Below are 20238 nucleotides of genomic sequence, written 5' to 3'. Positions count from 1 at the left end.
ACTGATAAGTAAGGTTGCAGAAGTGGTTGTTTAAGTAATTACCTGGAAGTAAAATTAAGAAAAAAATGTAAATGAGCACAATAGATAACTGTGTAACAAAGAGCAACTAGAATTTTCTACAGATTTCTAAGTGTCATGTATTACGGTCTTGGGGTTTATTAAGTGGTAGGTGTATATATCTTATTGTTTCAAGATGCATATGTGAACTCCGAATAAAGAGAAAGGTAAGGGAGAGAGGTCCTGGTGGGAATAAGGCCAAAGAAGAGACCTCTTAACACAAACTCTCTGCCTCTCTATCATGATTCTCAGTGTCAGCAGACCAAGAGGCTGTTCTTATAGATATCTCTTCAGTCCACTGAATGCCCTTTAAACCTAGTATGTCACTGAACACTCCAAGATAAAATCCATATGTAAAGAAAACAATGGTTTTGTGTTTTGAGACAAGGTTTCTCTGTGTAGCTCTGGCTGTCCTGGAACTCACTTTGTGGACCAGGCTGACCTCAAACTCAGGGATCCCCGGCTGCTGGGATTAAGGGTATGCATCTTCACTGCCTGGCTAAAGCCAACAATGTTAAATGACCACTCAGTACTCTTTAGGACCAAGGAGCCTTGGGTCAGTAGGACTCAAAAGTGTTCATCTTTACCAAGGCTGATAATATGTATGCAGGCCTTCTCCTTGCCAGTTTAAAATATATACACTATCTGTTTTACTTCATAGTTACTGCAGGGCCCTGAAACTAATGCTCACTTAGCGTCAATAACACTGTGAGATCCCAGAAGGATTTTTAGTTCTGAGAATTTTATCAACATTCAGAATTTTAGCCAATGAAGCCACCATGTTTCTTCCTTAGCATCATGGCTCTCATTCTTCTGTTGTCTGAGGCCAAAATAATCATATAGATTCTGGGGATCGACCTAGAGTCTTCATGCTCTATCAACCAAGCTCTGCACCCAACTCTCAGTCTTTAGATATCCTTTTGAAGTAGATATTTCTCAGTCATTTTACTCCTACTTTGCAGAAGATAAAGAAAAATGATCCAGCTTGAACTCAAACTTCTACAAGTTTGTTCCTCCAAAAAAATCTTACCTAAAACTCAGTTGTTTGAAGTAATGAAAATACTCCTGTGACTTTTGTTTAAAACAAGAATCCCAGTTTGGCCTGTAATTTTGAGGTGCATGTTAGAAATCAGGTTATTAAACAGTTCACTTTATCTAGATTGTAATTTATTTTTTTAAATCAGAATTAGTATTTATAAAATAAAATGGAGTATTTATAAACACAGAAATTCAGGAGCTGGCCCAGGGGTTAAGAACACATACTGCTTTTGTTCAGCTTGTTCTCGAGCACCTAAGTCAGGGAGTTCACAACTGCCTGTAACTCCAGCTCCAGGGGGTCCAACACCTCTGTCTATGGATGCCAGCACTCATATACACATATCTATACATACCTAAACATAATTAATATATATATATAATTACCTGAGATCAAAATAAATACACTGTTTTCTTGGGTTCCTATGTTTTCCTGGCATTAAGTTAGTCATTACATCCAAACTCCAAATGTGCTGATTAGTTCTGCATCATAGAACAGAAACTTTTTACTTTCTTGTCCCTCTTTTTAGAGATTTTTACCAAATTTTATTTTGTATTTAAGGGTAAAATTATGAGACTGGCCCTTGAGATCAAGCTTATATAGGCAGATCTACTCACAACATTTCACTAGACATATTTTGCTGTGACTGTAGGACACACACCTGAATTTAGGCTCCAAAAGGCTCAAGACCCATAAAACCAAGTCACTGTTCCAGAAGAAGCGGAAGAGCAAGCTCTGAGCGTTCCTGGATTTAGAGTATGCAGGCTTGTCAGTACGTCTCTGCTAAACAGCCTGTTATTTTTAATGAACCATTTGCATGTGGAAGCTGGGAAAAACAGATGTGACTGCTTCCCACCAACCTCAGGCTAAGGAGAGAGGACACAGAAGTTGTCTGTGGCAAGGATGCTGTAGGTGGCAAGAAAGCACAAACAGGCTTGACAGTTTGTGACCAGTCTACAAACATTCTGACATTCTTTACTGTACCAGTCTGAAAACTGACATGCAGAAATTATAACCACTTACTCTACGTTGCTTCCTGTCCATTCAGATGTATTTTTCACTGACTATATTTGCTCTGGTCTTCGGTTCAGAGATGGAAAATGATGTATATTTTCAACCTAAGGCTAAACAGATACTCTGAACAAAATATCTTAGGATGCTCTTGCTTTTCCAAAACATATTTCTTTTGCCTTCTTTGTTGGCATAAGTAAATAGACTTTACTATATCTCTCATAATGACCAGTCTTGAAAGAAATTCGATAACATCATGTGGACACTTCTCTAAGTTCTTCAGTTGATAATTTCTGTCCAGCCAAGAGAAAGACAAGATAATGCAGATACCTTCCACATTACAAGACAAGACTAGTTCTTCAGATTCCACGCCATGCTGTATCCTGGATGGCACTGTCTGGTCTAATGGAACATGGTATAATTAAGGAGGGAAATCAGATTGAGAAGCCCAAAGAGCTGGCTGAGATGCTGTTAAATGCCTTCCCCCAGTTTTCTCAATCTTGAAATAACAACTCTAGCAAGGGCTCTGGGAATTAGAGTGTTCATCACGTTCAAGGCTGCTGCAGTTTGTCCCATAGAATTGTATGACCTAACCATCCTACTATGAAGGAGGGCTGCCATTGCTGTGAACTTCCTGGAGCTGTGTCATCAGACGGCAGGCAGAAGCACAAGTAGGGGCTGTTTTGGTGCACAGGAAAGGGTCCCTTTATTGAGTTTAATGTGCTACCCACACATCTTTCTTTTTCAAAGGATTTGCAATTATTGATACTGATCCTATCCTCTAAGCCACTGTTAAAAAAAAAATCTTCCCTAAACTACATATTTGCTAGTCAACAATCTGTCAAATTTGTTGACTCTTTCCATCAACACCAAAGCCAAGAGACTTCAATGCCATCTTCAAGGACAGCTCCGACACTAGTCCCCTGTGCTCTTTTTCTGAATTGTTTCTCATTGTGGCAGTGTGGCTGGCTGGGAGCTGGGCTCACTGTTGTTTGATTCCAAACTGGAAGCACAGTTTCTGCTGAACGAGTATCACTTTTACACAGCTGTAAAGCCAAACGACCAGTAAACTGAGACATCTTCAGCAATCCACAGTCCATGGATGTTCCCGCTGGCACACTCCCTTGACCTTGGATTAATTCATCGTCACCCACTAGTGCTGGAAGTGCTAGATAATAGGCTAGTGTTTGTGAGAGCATCAGTGAGCCTCCTTAGGGTGTCTGTGAAGGCAGGGAGACTAAGTGAGAGATTGCATGAATGAAGGGAGGGCAGTACGAGCCCTCCATGCACAGGGATCTCAGAGGCCATCTGATCCTGAAAAGTAGTAAAAATAAAAACGTAGCCATCAGTTCAGGAATACTTGCTAAGAGTCTGATTAGGACCAAAGACTTGTATAGATATTAGAATTCCACCACAAATGGACAATCCCTCCTTCATGGGCCTTATCTGCTATTTAGTATATAGTTTAATAAATTGTTTTGCTAATTCATCCAATAAATATTTACTGAATATCTAGTACATGCTAGGCCTTTCATACATATTAGAAATATAGAATAGAATAAGACAGAAGTCTCTGTCTTCTTAAAATTTACATTTTCATTAGAGGAGACAGAAATAGCCAAAATTTTACATAAATAACATATCACAGGGTCCCAAGTGGAAGGGGAAGCATCATGTAGATGAAGAAGTCTTAGAGTGTACAGCACTGGGTTTGAAGTCAGTCCCACCCTATGATAGCTCTAAAACTTCCATCAAGCTACAAAATTTTCTATACCGTATGCCGATAGGCACATGGCCTACTTCACAGCAATTTTTGTTAGAACTAAATAAAGTATCTGAGAAGTACTTTGTTAGGTTGGTACCCAGCTATTCATTATTATATATCTAATCAATAAATAATATAATCGTAATTATATATATAATCTAAATAACAGCTTCTCCCCCTCCGAACCCCTGAATTTAAAGAAATCAAAGACTTGCCTAGATGTTAGGGTATTGTGAAATGGGTGAGCTTCTTGAACTTAAAGAAATAAGGTTACAGTTTGCCTTTCCTCTGTGTTCTCACGTCAAATCCCCTTGTGTTTGGATCAACCAGCGGCAATTGTCCTGGTCTCTTCCAGGTTTCCACCTCATTGTCTTTGTTAAAAAGTAATTATTAGTCTTCAGCAAAGAAATGAAGTGAAATACAGAGCATATGGAAAATAGGCCAACTCTATGTCAACCTCAATATTTTCAACAGACCAGGAAAAGCTCCCAGGTCACTCCTCTCCTGTGACCCAGGCCAGTGTCTTAAATGACTCAGAAAATGGAACATTTCAATTTCCTTCATTAGGTTGAGACTTGGCTTAACTTCTCCTATCTTTCTGGAAAATCGAGTGACACCTATGTTGTAATTTGAAAGCATGGCTTTCTGAAAATGATTGAACATGAGTAGCCTGTCTCATAATTCTCTCTGATATGACCCTGCATACATTAAAAACTCAATGATAGTCCACAGCCTCATAGCCAAGCATATGGTTCATACACATGCATATCCAGATGTCAGGCTTCAGGTCGGGCAACACTAGCAAGACTCAACTTTCTTTGGTTAAATAAGAAACAGGAGAGTTTGGATTACATGTGTTGGCGGGGACTCCCATCTCACTGAGTAGTGAACCAACACAGTTCCAGGAAGTATGGCCTTTCTTGATACCAATGGCCACTAGTAAGTGTGAATTTTAGCACAAGCTCTTCTTCAGGCCCAGCACAGTTACATGTGACTTTCATGACAGCTCTGGGAGAGAGGTGGCACTTTCTTAGAAACCAGGGGACATCCTCAGATTTCCACAGCTAATGAATGGGAAATTTACACCAAGCTCTGCCTTCAAGTTAAATGATCAACTGTTCCATTTAACTGAAAGTGCTCCCTAAATATGGGACTATCGGTGCTAAAATACAACTGTCCTGAGAAAATTGGGACAAGTTTTGGGAAAATTGGTGACCTTGTCTTTAGTACAATGTTTTCCTATCAGATTGGTCAAGTTGTGGCTTCCACAGGATGCTACTGTGAGATAGCTTGATCATCCACCCATGGTTTGAAATCTGACAATTTTTTTCCATTTATTTATTTATTTATTTATTTATTTATTCACTCATTCACTCACTTTACATCCCAATTGCAGCCCCCTTTCTCCTTTCCTCCCAGTGTCATCTTATCATCCCCTTCCCCCTTTCTCCATCCCCTTCAACGAAGGTGAGTCCCCCCTTCCACCTACCATACCAACCCTCCCTGGTGTATCAAGTCACATCCTCTCTCACTGAGGTCAGACAAGGCAGATTAGCTAGAGGAATGGGATCTAAGAGTAGGCAACAGAGTCTGAGTCAAAAACAAATCCTACTCCAGTTGTTAGGGGACCCACCTGAAGACCAAGCTGAATATATGCTGCATATGTGTGTGTGGGGTGCCTAGATCCAGCCTTTGCATGCTCTGCATGCTCTTTGGTTGGTGGGTCAGTCTCTGTGAGCCCCCATGGGCCCAGGTTAGAAGGCTCTGTAGGTCTTCTTGAGGTGTTTTTGACCCCTCTATATCCCTCAATCCTTCCCATGACTCTTCCAAGACTCCTTGAGCTCCACCTAATGCTTGTCTGTGGATTTCTGTCTCTGTTTCTATAAGCTACTGGATGAAGCCTCTCAGCAGACAGTTATACTAGGCTTCTGTCTGTAAGCATAGTAGAGTATCATTACTAGTGTCAGAGGTTGGCTCTGACAGGGTAGATTTCAACTTTGGCCAGTCATTGATTGGCCATTCCCTCAATCTGTGCTCTATCTTTATTTATCTGCATATATTGTAGGCCGGCCAAAATTTGGGTCAAAGGTTTTATGGGTGGGTTGGTGTCCTGCTTCCCACACTTGGGGTACTGCCACTTCAGGTTCTATATTCTGCACTGCTAGAAGTCTTGGGGTTACCCAAATATCCTCCCGAGAGCCTTCCCTGTCACTGGTCTCTGGCTTGTTTCAGAGATGTGCCCTCTGGATTTCCCTTCTCTCTCCCAACCCTCTCACCTCCACCCCCACCCCTTGCTCTTCCCACACCTGATCCCCACCCACATTCCCCCTCCCACCCAGTTCTATCCCTCCATTCAAGTCCAATGTCTATTTTATTTCCCCTTCGGAGTGAGATTCAAGCATCTGATGGTGGGATATCTTTTGGGCATATGTCCAGGAGTGGCATAGCTGGATCCTGAGGTAGAAGTGTTCCCAGTTTTCTGAGAAACCACTACATTGAATTCCAAAATGGTTATAAAGGTGTTCACTCCCAACAGCAATGGAGAAATGTTTGTCTTGCTCCACATCCTCTCTAGTATGTGCTGTCACTTGAGTTTTTGATCTTAGCCATTCTGACGATCATAAGATGGAATCTCAGAGTCATTTTGATTTGCATTTCCTTGATGACTAAGGACCTTGAACATTTCTTTAAATACTCCTCCACCATTAAAGAGTCCTCTATTAAGAATTCTCTGTTTAGCTCTGTACCTTCTTTATATATTTTTAGATATTAGCCCTCTGTTGGATGTAGGTTTGGTAAAGATCTTTTCTTGTTCTTTAGGCTGCCATTTTGTCATATTGAAGAATGTCTTTTGCCTAACAGAAGTTATTCATTTTCATGAAGTCCAGTTTATTAATTGTGGCCTTCCCAGCCTTGAGCAGGCTCTTTCCCAGCCTTGAGCAAGCTGAACAGACCTTGAGCACTTGCCACAATGGACCTCATCGACCTTGGTGGAGTCAACTGCCCTGGTTGCCTGTGAAAATTCCCACAGGAATTTGGAAGAATAAACTGCCTGCCGACCTTGCTTTGCAACATAATCCAGCTGAAACAAAAGATGGGTTCTGTGGGCTTTCCCTATGTAGATGCAGTGCTGAATAACTTGGAGCCTTGATCAGAAACTTGTCTTCTTTCACCCCCCCTTTCTCTTTTTCATTTCCAGCCCCCATTTGATTCAAGGGAACCCAGTTCATCCTTTGGCTGCTTGACGGCTACAGTTAATTGTTGATCTTAGTGCCTGAGCTGAAACATTCAAATTTCAAGATAGATAGTTAAAAATGGCCCTTGTGCTTCCTTCTCAACTTACTCTCCAAAATAGCCCAAAGTCCCATGTCACAATGTGGTTCCATTTTTCGCTTCTTTCTTTGGGGTATTCAGGCATTGCACATGCCAGGCAGGGAAGGATAAATCTTTTAAGTCTGGAATGGGTGGATCAGCAGGATCGAAGTTCTGCAGTGAATGCTGAGGGGTTGGGTACGGGGGAGAGGAAAGAAGGGGGATCTTCTCCAAAGATTTCAGAGTTACAGCTCTTGCAAAGGTCATTCAATGAAACAGCTTTCTTCAACAGTATTCAGTGAAACAGCTTGTGATCTTTATTCAGGGTGAACAAGGACTATTTATACCTTGGAAAGTGGGAAGGAGATTTTTTTAGGGCAAAGTTTCATTGGCTGAGGCTTAAGGTTCTGGGGATACCTCATTTGCTTGGAAAGGCATTCCAAGAAATTGAACCTGTAATTTTGCCAAGGATTATGTGACTTCCTTAGGAAAAGTGTGGGAGTCGGGCTCCCCAGATAACATAGAGGAAACTCTGCTGGAAAGGGAGTCATCTATTTTGTGGCAAGATCAGGGGAGTTGTCCAGACATGGTAGACTTTGACCTTTAAATATCAGGGCCTTCCAGCATCACAACACCACCAAGCAAGTTAAGGACCTGTACTTATTTTGCATGTCTGGTCACTGCACTGAAGAGTCAGGAAAGGTACTTATTCTTCATGGACCAGAGGAGGAGAGCAAATGGATTGTCACTGATATCCTGTAAATGGATATGAATAGGTATCCCTCTGCATACCCCAGGACACACAACTTCTTTTCTCATTGGCTGGATTACAGTAAAGTAATGTCATACCCTTCTCACAACTGAGAATTTCACCAGACTGAAGAAATCTGTAATGATCACTCAACTGGAGACAACCATGTAACTTATGGGTTCAATTTTGTGATTTTAATGGGAAATAATATCTTAGTTGAGCATAACACCATTATACTGGCAAAATGATAAGCCAATGTTCTTCCTTTTTTTTTTTTTTTGAGATGACATGTCGACCAGGCTAGCCTCAAACTCAGAGAGATCCTTCTGCCTCTGCCTCCAAAGTGCTGGGACTGAAAGTACGCACCATCCACACTCAGCCTAACTTGACTTTCTTTTGGCCAGCTTGTATACTCCAACCTGTATACTGTATACTTGATCATCATCATGAGTTGAGTATAAACCAGAAATGTTATTTAAAATCATATCATGTAGGATGAGAAATTACAGACTTGTTGTAGAATGTAACCCTGGTTGTATCTGATATTTAAAGGACCTGAATCGTGATCAGGTTGTTAATAATACTGGGAAAGCAGAACACAAAGCTTGAAACAAGAGTGCAGTTGAATTGAAGAGTTTGGGGACCCACACTGACATCAAGGGGACATCTGAAGTTCTACTGACATCAGTGGGACCATTGTCAATTATTACATTTCATTAGTCATCTGGAGTAGAGCTTCTTGTATGAGACTTCTGAGCACTGTATCTGTTTTTAGCTTAGAAACAGTGATACCGTCATCCTGAGCTCACCATTTGCAGCAATGAGACCACTGAAAACCAGTTGGATTTATTGCTTGGTTTGGGAGGACTCATTTTGTTCTGTTTTGAGAAGGAATCTCATGTAGTATGGGCTAACTTTAAACTGCGTAGCCAAGGATGACCTGGAATCCTTGCTTCTACCTCCTGAGTTTGACTTGTCGTTTAAGAGTATTGCTGCTTACTTGTGGCAAAACCTTTCTTTTAAAAAAACAAAACAAAACAATAAAGCCCTCTTAAGAAATATTAAGAAAGAAGATACACTAGCTTATTAACTGGTATATCGGTGTATTAGTTTGTGTACAGTCACAAATGCCTGAATAGAAGTCATTGAAAACTGTTATAAGCATCCTAGTCTACAGAAGGAGTACCATGACAACAAGGGCTACATAGAGGAAAAAAAGTGGTCAGTTTTCTTATGGCAACATCTAAGGGGCTTGACCACATCCTACAAAGTGTTCCCTTTAGTCACCGGACTAGTATTTCTCTAAGAGAAGTAATCATTTTTTCCTTATAGATTGAGGCTTCTTCTGAGTATCTTTTATGATTGCTTTATCTGTAAATAGATATGTTCTAAAATCCTCTACACAATTTAATTATTCAATATAAGATCCTTAAAGACTACATCAAAGTAATAAGCTAGATAATAACTGTGTTTTTGACTCAAGCTACATGTTGGATGTTGGGGTAAGGACAGTGAGAGTTGCTTAAGACACATGTTTACTCCCAGAGAGATGTCCCCTTAGATTTTGCTCTCTGGTACCTCTCACTCTTATGCTGTCCTAATGGCTCTGCTGACCAGAATGGACTTGGAAAATAGTTTTTGCCTAGCTCTAAAGTTTGTGATTCTGAATGTACACATCTTCTCTTAGGTGACATTTAATGTGACATTTAGTGCATTTAATGCCTTTCCTGTGTAATAATCTAAGAGATAAATTAATATAATGATAAATGCTAATATCTGCATTTAAAAATACTTTCTCATGTGTGTAGTCTTCTACCTAATCCTACCACCATTTTTCTTCCATGTAATTTATTCTGACAATGTATTTCTAAATTAGCTCTTTTTGTAACTGTGCATCTAATTTTCTTTCCAATTAAAAAGATAGGATAATTTAAGCCATAAGACTATAGATGTTTCTATTCCAAAAATGTCATCTCAAAGAGTATATCTCCCAGTTTATAACAACAACAAAATTGTACTGCTCCTTTAGATAATTTAAAAATTCCCCGGGTGACTTCTCCATGTGGATGGCTTGTGGGGTGCACCTTGCCTTATAAACAGAGGGACTGAGAGCAAGAAGATTGATATCAGAGTCCTCCTGAGGAAGTCATTTATGGTGACATCTCTATTTTATCTTCTATCTATCTATCTATCTATCTATCTATCTATTTATCTATCTATCCATTGTTGTTCTTAGGATCAAACTGAGGCTTTGAATATGCTAAGAATACACTTATTAACCCTTCTAGGGCTTTTATTGATCTTTGGGGTTTTGGGTTTTTTTTTTTTTGAGATCCATCCTTCCATGTTGTCCAGGCTGGACTTAAATTCATATTTTCAAACATGTCTTGACCCCAGTTCCCCCTGTTGGTCCCCAGATGAGCCAAGAGCATCTCCCTGGTTAGTAATAATGATGCAAAGGGTACTTGTGTATATTTACTGAGTAGTGAGTTAATTCTAGTCATGAGCCTGTCAACTTAGCTGTTTTGAACCAGCCATTCTTACCTCTGTCTGAAATGATGGCACACTTATCTAGTTCAAAACAAAGCCTCTTCTGTGGCTGGGTGAAGAAGTTATATGAGTTTTAGTGAATGGCTAAAAGTGTTCTATGAAACTTTCTCGAAGCTTCTTAAGAGATAAGGCAGAGTTATTCTTTAATTCTCTGTCCTCCTTTCTGTTACGTGGATCACAGATGTGGTTCTTGGAAAGCTATTCTGGTCCATGAAAGCAGAGGACAGCAGTGGTGCAGGCAGCTGGGCTTCTGAGGATCCTACCTGCCCCAAAATCACTGACTTTAGAGTTTTTTTTTTTTAACATGAGAGAGACATCAATATTTTTTGGCATTAGCCAGTGATTTTACATTTCTTACTCAGTCTTTATTCTTATTCAGATCCAAGAAACCCTTCAAGCTAGGCACTGTACAATTTTACAGTGAATGAAAACAGTTTTGGGGCTGTGGACTAGAAGCATTGGAATCCTCCACCCTAACACTGAAGCAACCCTCCACAGGGATCTCTGCTGTCCCTTCTGCCTCTCTTCTCATTAACCCTCATTTTCCACATTGCAAGACAGAAGATGCTCTTGAACATGAGGACAATCAAAACAGCCATTTTCCAGTTCTTATGGCCTGCAATGTACATCATGTTCTGCTTAAGGAAGCCAAAGCCCAGAGAAGCTAAGTACATTGGCCAAGGTCACATAATACAGGAGGAATGGGATCCAAACCTGGCCTTATTTGACCAGTGACTTTTACAGACAAGAGAATGTCAGGCAGAGACAATCCCCACAGATAGGACAATTCAATCTAGGAAGTTACTCAGCTAAGGCTCTCCTCTCTCTAATATGACTGTACTATACTTTATGTGTACGCATCTATCACATACTATAGGCTCTGTCAAGTTGACAGTTAAAGCTGACCATGACAACGCAAATTACTTCCATTTTTAAAAAGAGGGAACCAGAGCCTGCTCTAAGCAGTTATTTATGTCGGGTCTTCATTTCAGGCAGATCTGTACAATGAATTTGAGAAAAATACAGCAAGCAAGTGTCAGGATCCACCCAACACCTGCCATCTACTTCTGTAAATTCTATTCCCAGAAATACCCATGACTGTTCTAGCATAGAAGGATAGCCTGCTACCTAGAAGGTAATTAAAGACTCTTTTACCTCACCAGTCAGGAGAGTACCTGGCGATGTTTTTTTGTTTTGTTTTGTTTTTGTTTTTTCATTTGTTTGTTTGTTTTTTTGGCCTGGGTGACTCCTATATCTGTTTCTTGCCCTCCTGAAGAATCCATAAAATCCAAAAAGCACTTAGAAAATTTATATGTACCCAAAGTTGTATTCCGTGGTTGCAGTGGAGGTGGCTGACAGCAGCACTGTGTGGAGTGCTAGGTGCAACAGTTGAGAGACCCCTTCTCTGTAGGTCTAGTCTTTGCATCAAGCTTCTAAGTGCTGTGTGACATTTGTGTCACTTAGCAAGAACCATGAATCTTGTTATGTCACTGAATCACTTCCTAAGGGGAGTGCAGGCGAATTTTCTTCAAAGAGAACAGCTATGTCATGTGATTCTCAAACCCAAGATTTTTTTTTTTAAATACTGAAACAAAGACACAGACTTGGCTTATGAACAAATACATTGCACATTTCAGGCATCAGGGGTTTAAAATGACAACTTCCTGGGCAGCTTGTTCCTGTGTGGACAAAGAGGAAGAAGTGTGAGAAGAAGAATGTCTCAGGGGAAGCTAGGACAAGGAAAGGGAAGCAGAGGCGGAAGAAAGAAGGAAGCCTCAGGGGAGAGGCGAGGCATCAGACCCTGTGTAGGGATGACCAGGGTAGACATCACTAGGCCTCAGTTGGTTCATCTGGGCTTGCTCCACAGGAAGAAGTTGCAGCTTGATGAGGGATCATTTGGAGGACCTTGTGGCTTGGCACATATGTAGAAATGGCGGCCCAGGTTAGGTCCTGGTTTCTTCACAATCCGCATCACACACGGCTCCCTGTGGCCTCTGCAGAGGGGCATGGGTGAGGGCCCACTCAGCACAGATTTCCAGAACGAGGTCTGTGCCTCCACATTTCTGACATTAGAAACGTTGGCTTGTTTATCGGTCCTTGTAGCTATCACATCCCCTTCCAGAGTCGTTGGAGGTACAAGAGTGCCCACCGGAGGCAGCTTAGGTAGTTCCACATCAGGAGAATTCTGGGAAAGGCTAACAGAAGGCTGAAAATAACTCTTCAGGTTTTTCTGGCGTCTTCTGGAACCACCTTGATGCTTTGGAGGCCTGAATGAGTACCTGTAGGCTTGGGCTTTTTGCTGTTTCTGTAGCTGGACTTGTTTGCTGGGCTGCAGGACAGACTGCCCCCACATAGGGACTAGGAAGCCAAGAATCTTGAGCTGGGTACCTGCAAACTTGGGGAGGAAACGGGTGCACAGAGCTGGGCACTGTATCGCTGGCACACAGGACACATTCAAGACAGCTCCCACAGGGCAGTGGTCAGAGCCCATCACCTCAGGAAGCAGGAAGGCATCTTGTAAAGTGTCTATAATTAGAGTCCTGTCTCCTAGTACGTAGTCAAGTCGGGTACCATAGTTGAGACTGCGGGCATCATTGATGACTGACCAGCAGGTGAAGGCCCTCTCCTGTTTTGGATACAAATAGCGGTAGCTATCCATGAAAAGCCCTATATGGGACCCAGCCTGGTATTCCCTGTTACTAAGCAAGTCATCCATCCACTTACGTCCCAGGTCTTCTTCAAAGCACTCCAGACTGCCAGCATCACAGTGGTCAATGGGACGGTGGGCTGTATTCATGTCCCCCAGGATTATCACATGACTGCCGGCTGCCAGGAGTGCTTCTGCTCGGATCTGCAGCAAGCGATAGAAAAGCATCTTAAAGGTCAGCCGCTCAGGGTTCCCAGGATTGGCATGCGGGCAGTACACATTGATCAGGGTCAAAGGTTTCTCCTTCCCTTCCTGTGTGCAGATCTTGTGCTGTGTAAGGACAGCCCGACCCTCGCTATCCAGAGCCCGGAGCTGCTCTTGGGTGAACTCGTTCATGTTTCCATAGCAACCGACATGTCCGTCCAGGGTGGCAAACTGACCACTCAGGCCTTCTTCGGCAGCCACTGGTGTAGCACTGTGCTTACAGAAAGTAGCTACACCAGAATAGCCACTCCGGCTGCGGCTGAAACTGAAATAGGAGTTATAGCCCTCAACAAAAGCCAGGGGCTCCGTCAGCGCATCTCTGTTCACTTTGGTCTCCTGGAGACAGACAATATCAGCATCCAGTTCCTCTAAAATGTGTCTCAAGGCCGTGGGACAGCTGCTGGGTATCTTGCATCCCAGACCTTGCAGGGGTCTCCGGATCCCATTGATGTTCCAGCTTACCACACGCAACATTTTGATAAACTGTACTGCGTCATCAAGAATGTATAGACATAGGCAAATTGCCGGAAGTTAACAAATTCCCATCTTCCTCCTCGTGCGTTGGCTCAGCTGTCTCATGCCGCAAACCACTGGACTGCTCACAGGGCCTTCAAGTTCAGTTCTCTTTGGAGGGAGATGAGCTATGGTGGAAACTGAGAGGGTGGTGCAGATCCCAAAGAGGAAGGAAAGCTGAACTGTAAATGCTTGTAACCCCATCACTCAGGAGACTGAGGCAAGGGGTTCCGATGAGTTCAAGACCTACCTGGGATAAAAGACTCTGTCCAAAATCCGGGGAAGAGTAACTGATCAGAGGGACATCTATGGTCCTTTTCTTCTGGCCACATACAGGATGGGACTCCTGAGTGCCTGGTCACCTTTCTCCTCTATTCAAAAGTCTTGATGCATCAGATTAGTTACATCCTGGATTTCCAAAGACTATTACTCAAAAGCAAAACTATGTTCTTAACATTTAAGAGTCAGCCAAGCAGAGTCTTCCCAAGACACACAACTTAAATTTTTTAGTTGTGAGCCTAGCCTTTAGTGCTGCATCACCTCTACAGCCCTACACACAAGTTCTAATCATGGGAATTTGTTTTAGGAAGAAACGGGCCACTGAGGAGGAAGTCTGTTGCTGGTGCTGTCTTTTGCGTCTGAGAACATGCAGACTTGAGCTGGGCTGTTTTCAGGCAATGGAAGAACAACTCAGAGCGTAACCGAGACAAAGCCGAAGGAAAAATATGTATTTTCCTCAATATTTAGTAGTTTTATTTGTCAGCTAAGAACAATTGATGTAATTACTGTACATTCCCAGAAACACACACACACTTTCACACTTTCAAGCATTCAGCTTATCATTTCAGAACTCTTTAGGTCTGAGGTTATTTCTACACCGCTTGAGTAGCTATGACGGAAGACAGAGATGGAGAGCAGGTACAGAAAATCTATGAGCAAACAGTCGCATAAGGTGAGGACTGGACTACCTATTGTGCATGTAGGCCATCAAGTTCTCAGGGCTGGAAATGGCAGCAGGGTCAATGGTATAGATGTTCAAAGTCAGACTTACAGAGAGAAAAGGTTCAGGATAGTGTGCTATGGTGATAATGGAGCAGTTCTCAACCTGTAGGTTATTTATGACGTTTTTGGGGATCCCATCTCAGATATCCTGCACATCAGATGTTTACATTACAATTCATAGCAGTAGAAAAGGTACAGTTATGACATAGCAATGAAATAATTTTATGGTTGGGGTCACCACAGGATGAGGTACTATATTAAAGGGTTGCTGCATTTGGAAGGATGAGAACCACTGCAATAAAGGGAGATGGGGTGTGTGTGTATGAGGGGAAAGAACATCTAAGCCACCTCTGTGGCTCTGGAGGGCTCTCTCAGCATCATGTGAAAACCTTGTGATTTGCCTCCTCTGAGATCTCTATTGGCCCAAAACTTGACCTCAGGGGAGTGTTGCTGGTCACATTTTACAAGTTAATTTCTAACTTAGGCGTGTCTTACAAGTTGATTTCTACTCTGTCCACTTCATCTTGAAAGGGGATGTGAAGGCCCAGCAGCTTCTGACACAGCAGCCAACTCCAAAAGATGTTCCTGAGCAAAGGCCATTCGTAAATCCTGAGTCTAGCAACCAACCTTCCTAGTAAGGGAGGAAGGCTTGGGTAAAAGTTCCAGGTTGTAGGCTGGATCAGCAGGGATCTGGCTCTGAGGACATTTTGTAGGGGAAGCTACTTGAAAGCTGGGACAAATCTGAATCCCTGTCAGAACTGGGTTGTCAAGCCGAGACTTAAATTCTCTATAAGGTTGCATAAGTGGTCCAGACACCAGTGAGAGCTACCCACTGTGTGTCCACTGTGGCTATTCTTGTATATGTAATTATACATAATTCTCACCCCCTCATACAGGGAGTGGGAAACCTGTCTCTGCTTCTGTATTACTGAGAATCCAGTGGTGTACCACCCACCTAGTTTTTGCATATATATTTTAACAATGCAGCCCCCAACTTGTCAAGGCTTACAGGTTAATATTTTTTATCATACAGTCTAACACCATATTTGAGAAAAAGAGAAAGAGAGAGAGAGAGAGAGAGAGAGAGAGAGAGAGAGAGAGGGTTCTATGTGTGCACATGCATAAGAAGGCTACAGAAAATACTAAGCTGTCATTTGTTATATCGCTTCTACCTTGATTTTGAAAAAGCCTCTCTCTGAGACCTGGGCTTATCGGTTAGGCTGGGGATGAAGAAGAGAGTAGGGAATCTGTCTTTGCGTCTTCATTCGTGAGATTCCAATGGTGCACCACTTACCTGGTTTTTTGTTTTTAATGTTTTATCTGAGGTGTCCGGGGGGTGGGCAGGTAGATAGCATCTTTCTATGTGGCCCTGGTTGTTCTGGGTCAGGCTGGTTTCAAATCCACAGAGATTCACCTGCTTCTGCCTCCTAACCTTTACATGGTTTGGGAGAATGGAATTCAAGCCCTCATACTTACAAAGTAAGCATGTAATGGACTTAACCATTCCCAAGAGCTCAACATATTATAATGTCTTTCAGTAGTTTTTATAAAGTTTAGAGAACAGATATATTGTTCAAAACCACAAAATGGTGTCAAAACATGAACACAGAAACACCTGGCTCCAACATTTATGCTATTTTTAATAAACCAAGCACATTCTTTGGAGCTTTCTCAATTTAGTTTATTAATACCCACCAAGGGCATTTAAAAAAAAAAACTAAAAAAAAAATTCTCCAGGTGTTGAAAAGTAAATATCACATTTTTAAATAACAATAAAATCAGGAATTATTTTGAACTGAATGATAACTAACCAGTAAAGGCATATAGAAATCCAGTGTTACAGTGAAAGCAGGGCTCAGGGGGAAACCTAGAGTCCCAAAACACATGTGTAGGAAAAGAAAACTGAAAAAGAAAAGGCTGAAATAGCAATGGTCTAAACATTTGCCTCAAAAAACTGAATGAAGATATTCAAGATAGCTAGAAGAAATTTCTATGTTTTTAAAAATAAAGACACAATCTCAATTAAATAAATAAATGAGGAAAGCTAAAGATTGGAGCTTTGAAAAAGACGGCAACAACATAGCAAAATTAGTGATTCTAAGCAAGACTGGTCTAAGGAAAATAGGATAGAAAACATAAATTGCCAATATCAGCAACAAATATATGTTAACTCCTGACTACCTATGAAGGCACCAAGAATGAGGAGGAAGAGAAAGAGGGTACAGGTAATTAGTTTTGAGATCTCCCATAAAGATCACATTTCAGACTTTATTATATTCAATTTAATACAAATGTATTTGCTAGATGATAACACAGGCTACTATCAATTGGGCAATAAAAAGCTCAGAAAAGAAAAAAATTATCATATGTTGTGGACTTTGACAAAACTGATTTAATTTCAGATGTAACCATGATCTGAAGAATGTGACTTTAGGAAAATCAATTATCTCTCTAAACTCCATTTTCTCCTGTTTAAAAAAAAGGAAAATAATACTCAAAGTTATCAGGGACATGTTGGATGGGTTAAAGATTAAAGCACAGGGCATGTGGGTGGTTCCCACAGAGCACCTTCCCTATAATGACCCAGTGACTTCAGGTTTGCCATGTGAATATTTGTGGGAAGAATGAAAAAATATTAAAAAATTAAGTCATTCATTTTGATAAACTTGACATTTGACTTTCCTTGTCCAATGGGAAGTTTGGGCATTTTTCAATAAAAATGATGTTACCAGCTGTGCTGAGGATTTACCTCAGTGGTATATAGGCTTATCCACCACGTGTGAAAGTTCTCAGGTTTGATTCTCAGTTTGAGGGGGGGGGAGAAAACGAACTAATTAAAAGAGAGGGAGAAAAAGTATGCTAGCAATATATAAACAATATAAAAGCACCACATGAGAAAGTTAGACCAAAATAACAATATAGAAGTTTAAGTCTGGTTTATGGAGTAATTTTTCTTGAATATTGGTAGTATATAGTAAGCACTAAGTTGATCGTGTCATTTTGTCACAATGTATTGGAAAGTTCTTCCATCTCTGGTGTTAACATTGTAGTAGAGTCCTCTCCCTGATGGCTTCAGCTTTCCACCAGTGTTGCTTCTGGGCCCCTCCATCTCAATCTGTGCTATAGGTGGTCTAAGATCCAAATCCTTCACATATTAAGTCTACATGACGGATGCTCAGGATTCTTCACACACTGAAGAAACCTGACAGGCCTGTGGGAGAGAAACAAGAAAGGAAGTCAGTCAGGGACAGGATGAGGACTGTCAAGATGGATCACGTGGTAAAGTGCTCACTGCCATGCCCAGTGACCTGAGAGTTTGATCCCCAGAGTTCATGTGGTCAATCAAAGCACTGACTTCTACAAGTTGTCTTTTGATGTCCACATGAAGGCTATGGTATGTGCATACATGTGCACATACATACACATATAGTAAATTAATAAACATAAATGTGACAACAATTTTAAGAGAACAGAGACGGAATGATGTAACTATGGTCCCACTCATCACTGAAAGAAGACCCTCCATGGCAACCAAAGATTAACCACTGAGCATCCACACACATCTGAGCTCAGAGACAACACTGAGAAAGACCTAACCCAGGAGTAAATGACCTGAAAGCATGTGCCAAGTTAGTTGCAGTTCGTTTATAAGATCATAGAGGTAAATACCAAGGAGGGTGTACAACAGTATTATGGAGAGCTAAAAACAAACAACTGGCTCAAATGTGTCACAAGTATATATGACAGCTGATGACCAGAAGACAGCAGATATGGCCACTGGGACCAGGCCCACACAGATCCTTCCTGAGTATTCTTCTTTCCTCAGATCAGAAGCTTCCTGGTGACTTCTGGGTGAAAGCATTTGACAGCAAAGAACTCAGGGACCTTTCTCAAGAGGGTTGAATGACACAGTGAGAGGACCATACTGCCTCTATACAAAGCAAGCTTTAGGTAAGTATCTAACTTGTAAATTGAAAAGACTATCATTTTCATAAATGTGAGCAAACAAAACCACAGGGTCTATGTTCCTCAATCTTCTTCTAGTCTTCCTATGCTTCTTTTTCATGCAAAATATCTTTGAGTGACTTAGCCTAGTCAGCTGCCTAGAGAGTTTCTCTTATAGTTATCTTTTCTTCTGTTTCTGCATTTAATTGCTGCATGTTGTCAGTTTTTGGTTTTGGTGGGTGTTTTGTTTTGTTTTGTTTTGTTTTGTTTTGAAGTTTCCAAAGAATAGACAGCTGATTGGTGGGGAAATTGGGTCATCTGGGAAATGAGCCATCCATCTTTTAAGTCTGTCTTTGAGATGTGGTAGGTGACATGAAGAGACTGAAAAATATCCCATCTCTTCAGCTTGTACATATGCCACAAAGCATTTTCTCTCTCCTTTAGTCTTGGTGGAAGCTATTCCACATAGGATAAGCTCCAAAAGTGCTTCTCTGTAGAGGGAGATGTCCCTGCCTGTATCACTGGCCATGATATAGTTAAAAATTATGAGGGAGTCCTGACATTTTAAAGTTAAAGGTGGCTTTCAAAACAATATACCTACCCATAGGTTAATGGTAAATTTTATTTAAGAATTTATTTACATCAGTTTTGCTTTTAATCTAGAAAAGATAACTCTTGTTAGACTGTCATGTGGAAATTTGGCAACTATTAGGTACTTACATCTGAATCTAAGGATATTTCACATGCAAATTTATAGCCAGGCTCAGGATTTTAAAAGCTGGGAGAAAGGCCTTGGCAAAGCATATTTCTGCTCCCCTGAAATACAGCAGTAAAGCAGAAAAGAAATGTGTACTCTGGGGATCAGCCAGCTGCTGAGACAAGTCACTGCTTAGAGCTGGTAGGCAAGGAGGAAGGGGATGGGGGGCAGGCAGCCAGATTTAAGCCATTGGCTAGGGAAACAAGCTAGGTTTGGTGACAGGGCAGAGACCATCATGTGTCATACCAGTGAGAGCACCACCAAGGCCTGAGAAGATCCCTAAAGCCCTCTCAGCTCACACAGCTGTTTTGTTCCCAAGAAATCAATTACCTGTAGTTATCCTGGCAGGCAAACGTCATATTCCTTTTCTGCACAATCGCCTTCAGCTCGTTTAAGGAGGAGCTTGAACATGAGTTACTAGGGAAGAAACAAATTTCAAATAATAAGATCTTTCATACACTCTCTGAGTCTCTTACTGCCTCTGGGAGCAGCACTGAGTAGAGGTGGGGCAGACATCCACCTCTGGGGCTTCTCTGGTCAGCAGGAGCAAAGGAGTGAAGCAGTCACTGTCCTTTGTGGAAATGGAATTAAGAGACTATAAGGAGGGCCAAGTGTAAGCTCCATTTAT

At 41.5% G+C, this 20238-nt stretch overlaps 1 protein-coding gene and 1 pseudogene across 2 annotated transcripts in view; both read right to left on the bottom strand.

Annotated features, from left to right (window-relative positions):
• Window positions 1-12328: 12328 nt before the first annotated feature.
• LOC114619355 lies at window positions 12329-13867 on the bottom strand (annotated as a pseudogene). Its single transcript, XR_003711130.1, has one exon. The product of XR_003711130.1 is annotated as a DNA-(apurinic or apyrimidinic site) lyase 2 pseudogene (transcript).
• A 3270-nt stretch (window positions 13868-17137) lies between these two features.
• Window positions 17138-20238, bottom strand: part of Cd38 (CD38 molecule) — a 42524-nt gene continuing 39423 nt past the window's right edge. Inside the window, exons 7-8 of the mRNA XM_028765249.1 lie at window positions 19941-20027; window positions 17138-18119 (exon numbers count right to left, since the gene is read on the bottom strand). Coding sequence (XP_028621082.1) covers window positions 18056-18119; window positions 19941-20027 — 151 coding nt within the window. The 3' untranslated portion in view covers window positions 17138-18055. The remainder of the gene's footprint in view (window positions 18120-19940; window positions 20028-20238) is intronic.

The sequence above is a fragment of the Grammomys surdaster genome, unplaced genomic scaffold, assembly GCF_004785775.1.
Source record: "Grammomys surdaster isolate TR1022 unplaced genomic scaffold, NIH_TR_1.0 150, whole genome shotgun sequence".
In the NCBI taxonomy this organism is placed as follows: domain Eukaryota; kingdom Metazoa; phylum Chordata; class Mammalia; order Rodentia; family Muridae; genus Grammomys; species Grammomys surdaster.
This window is presented reverse-complemented; position numbering and strand designations above follow the sequence as displayed.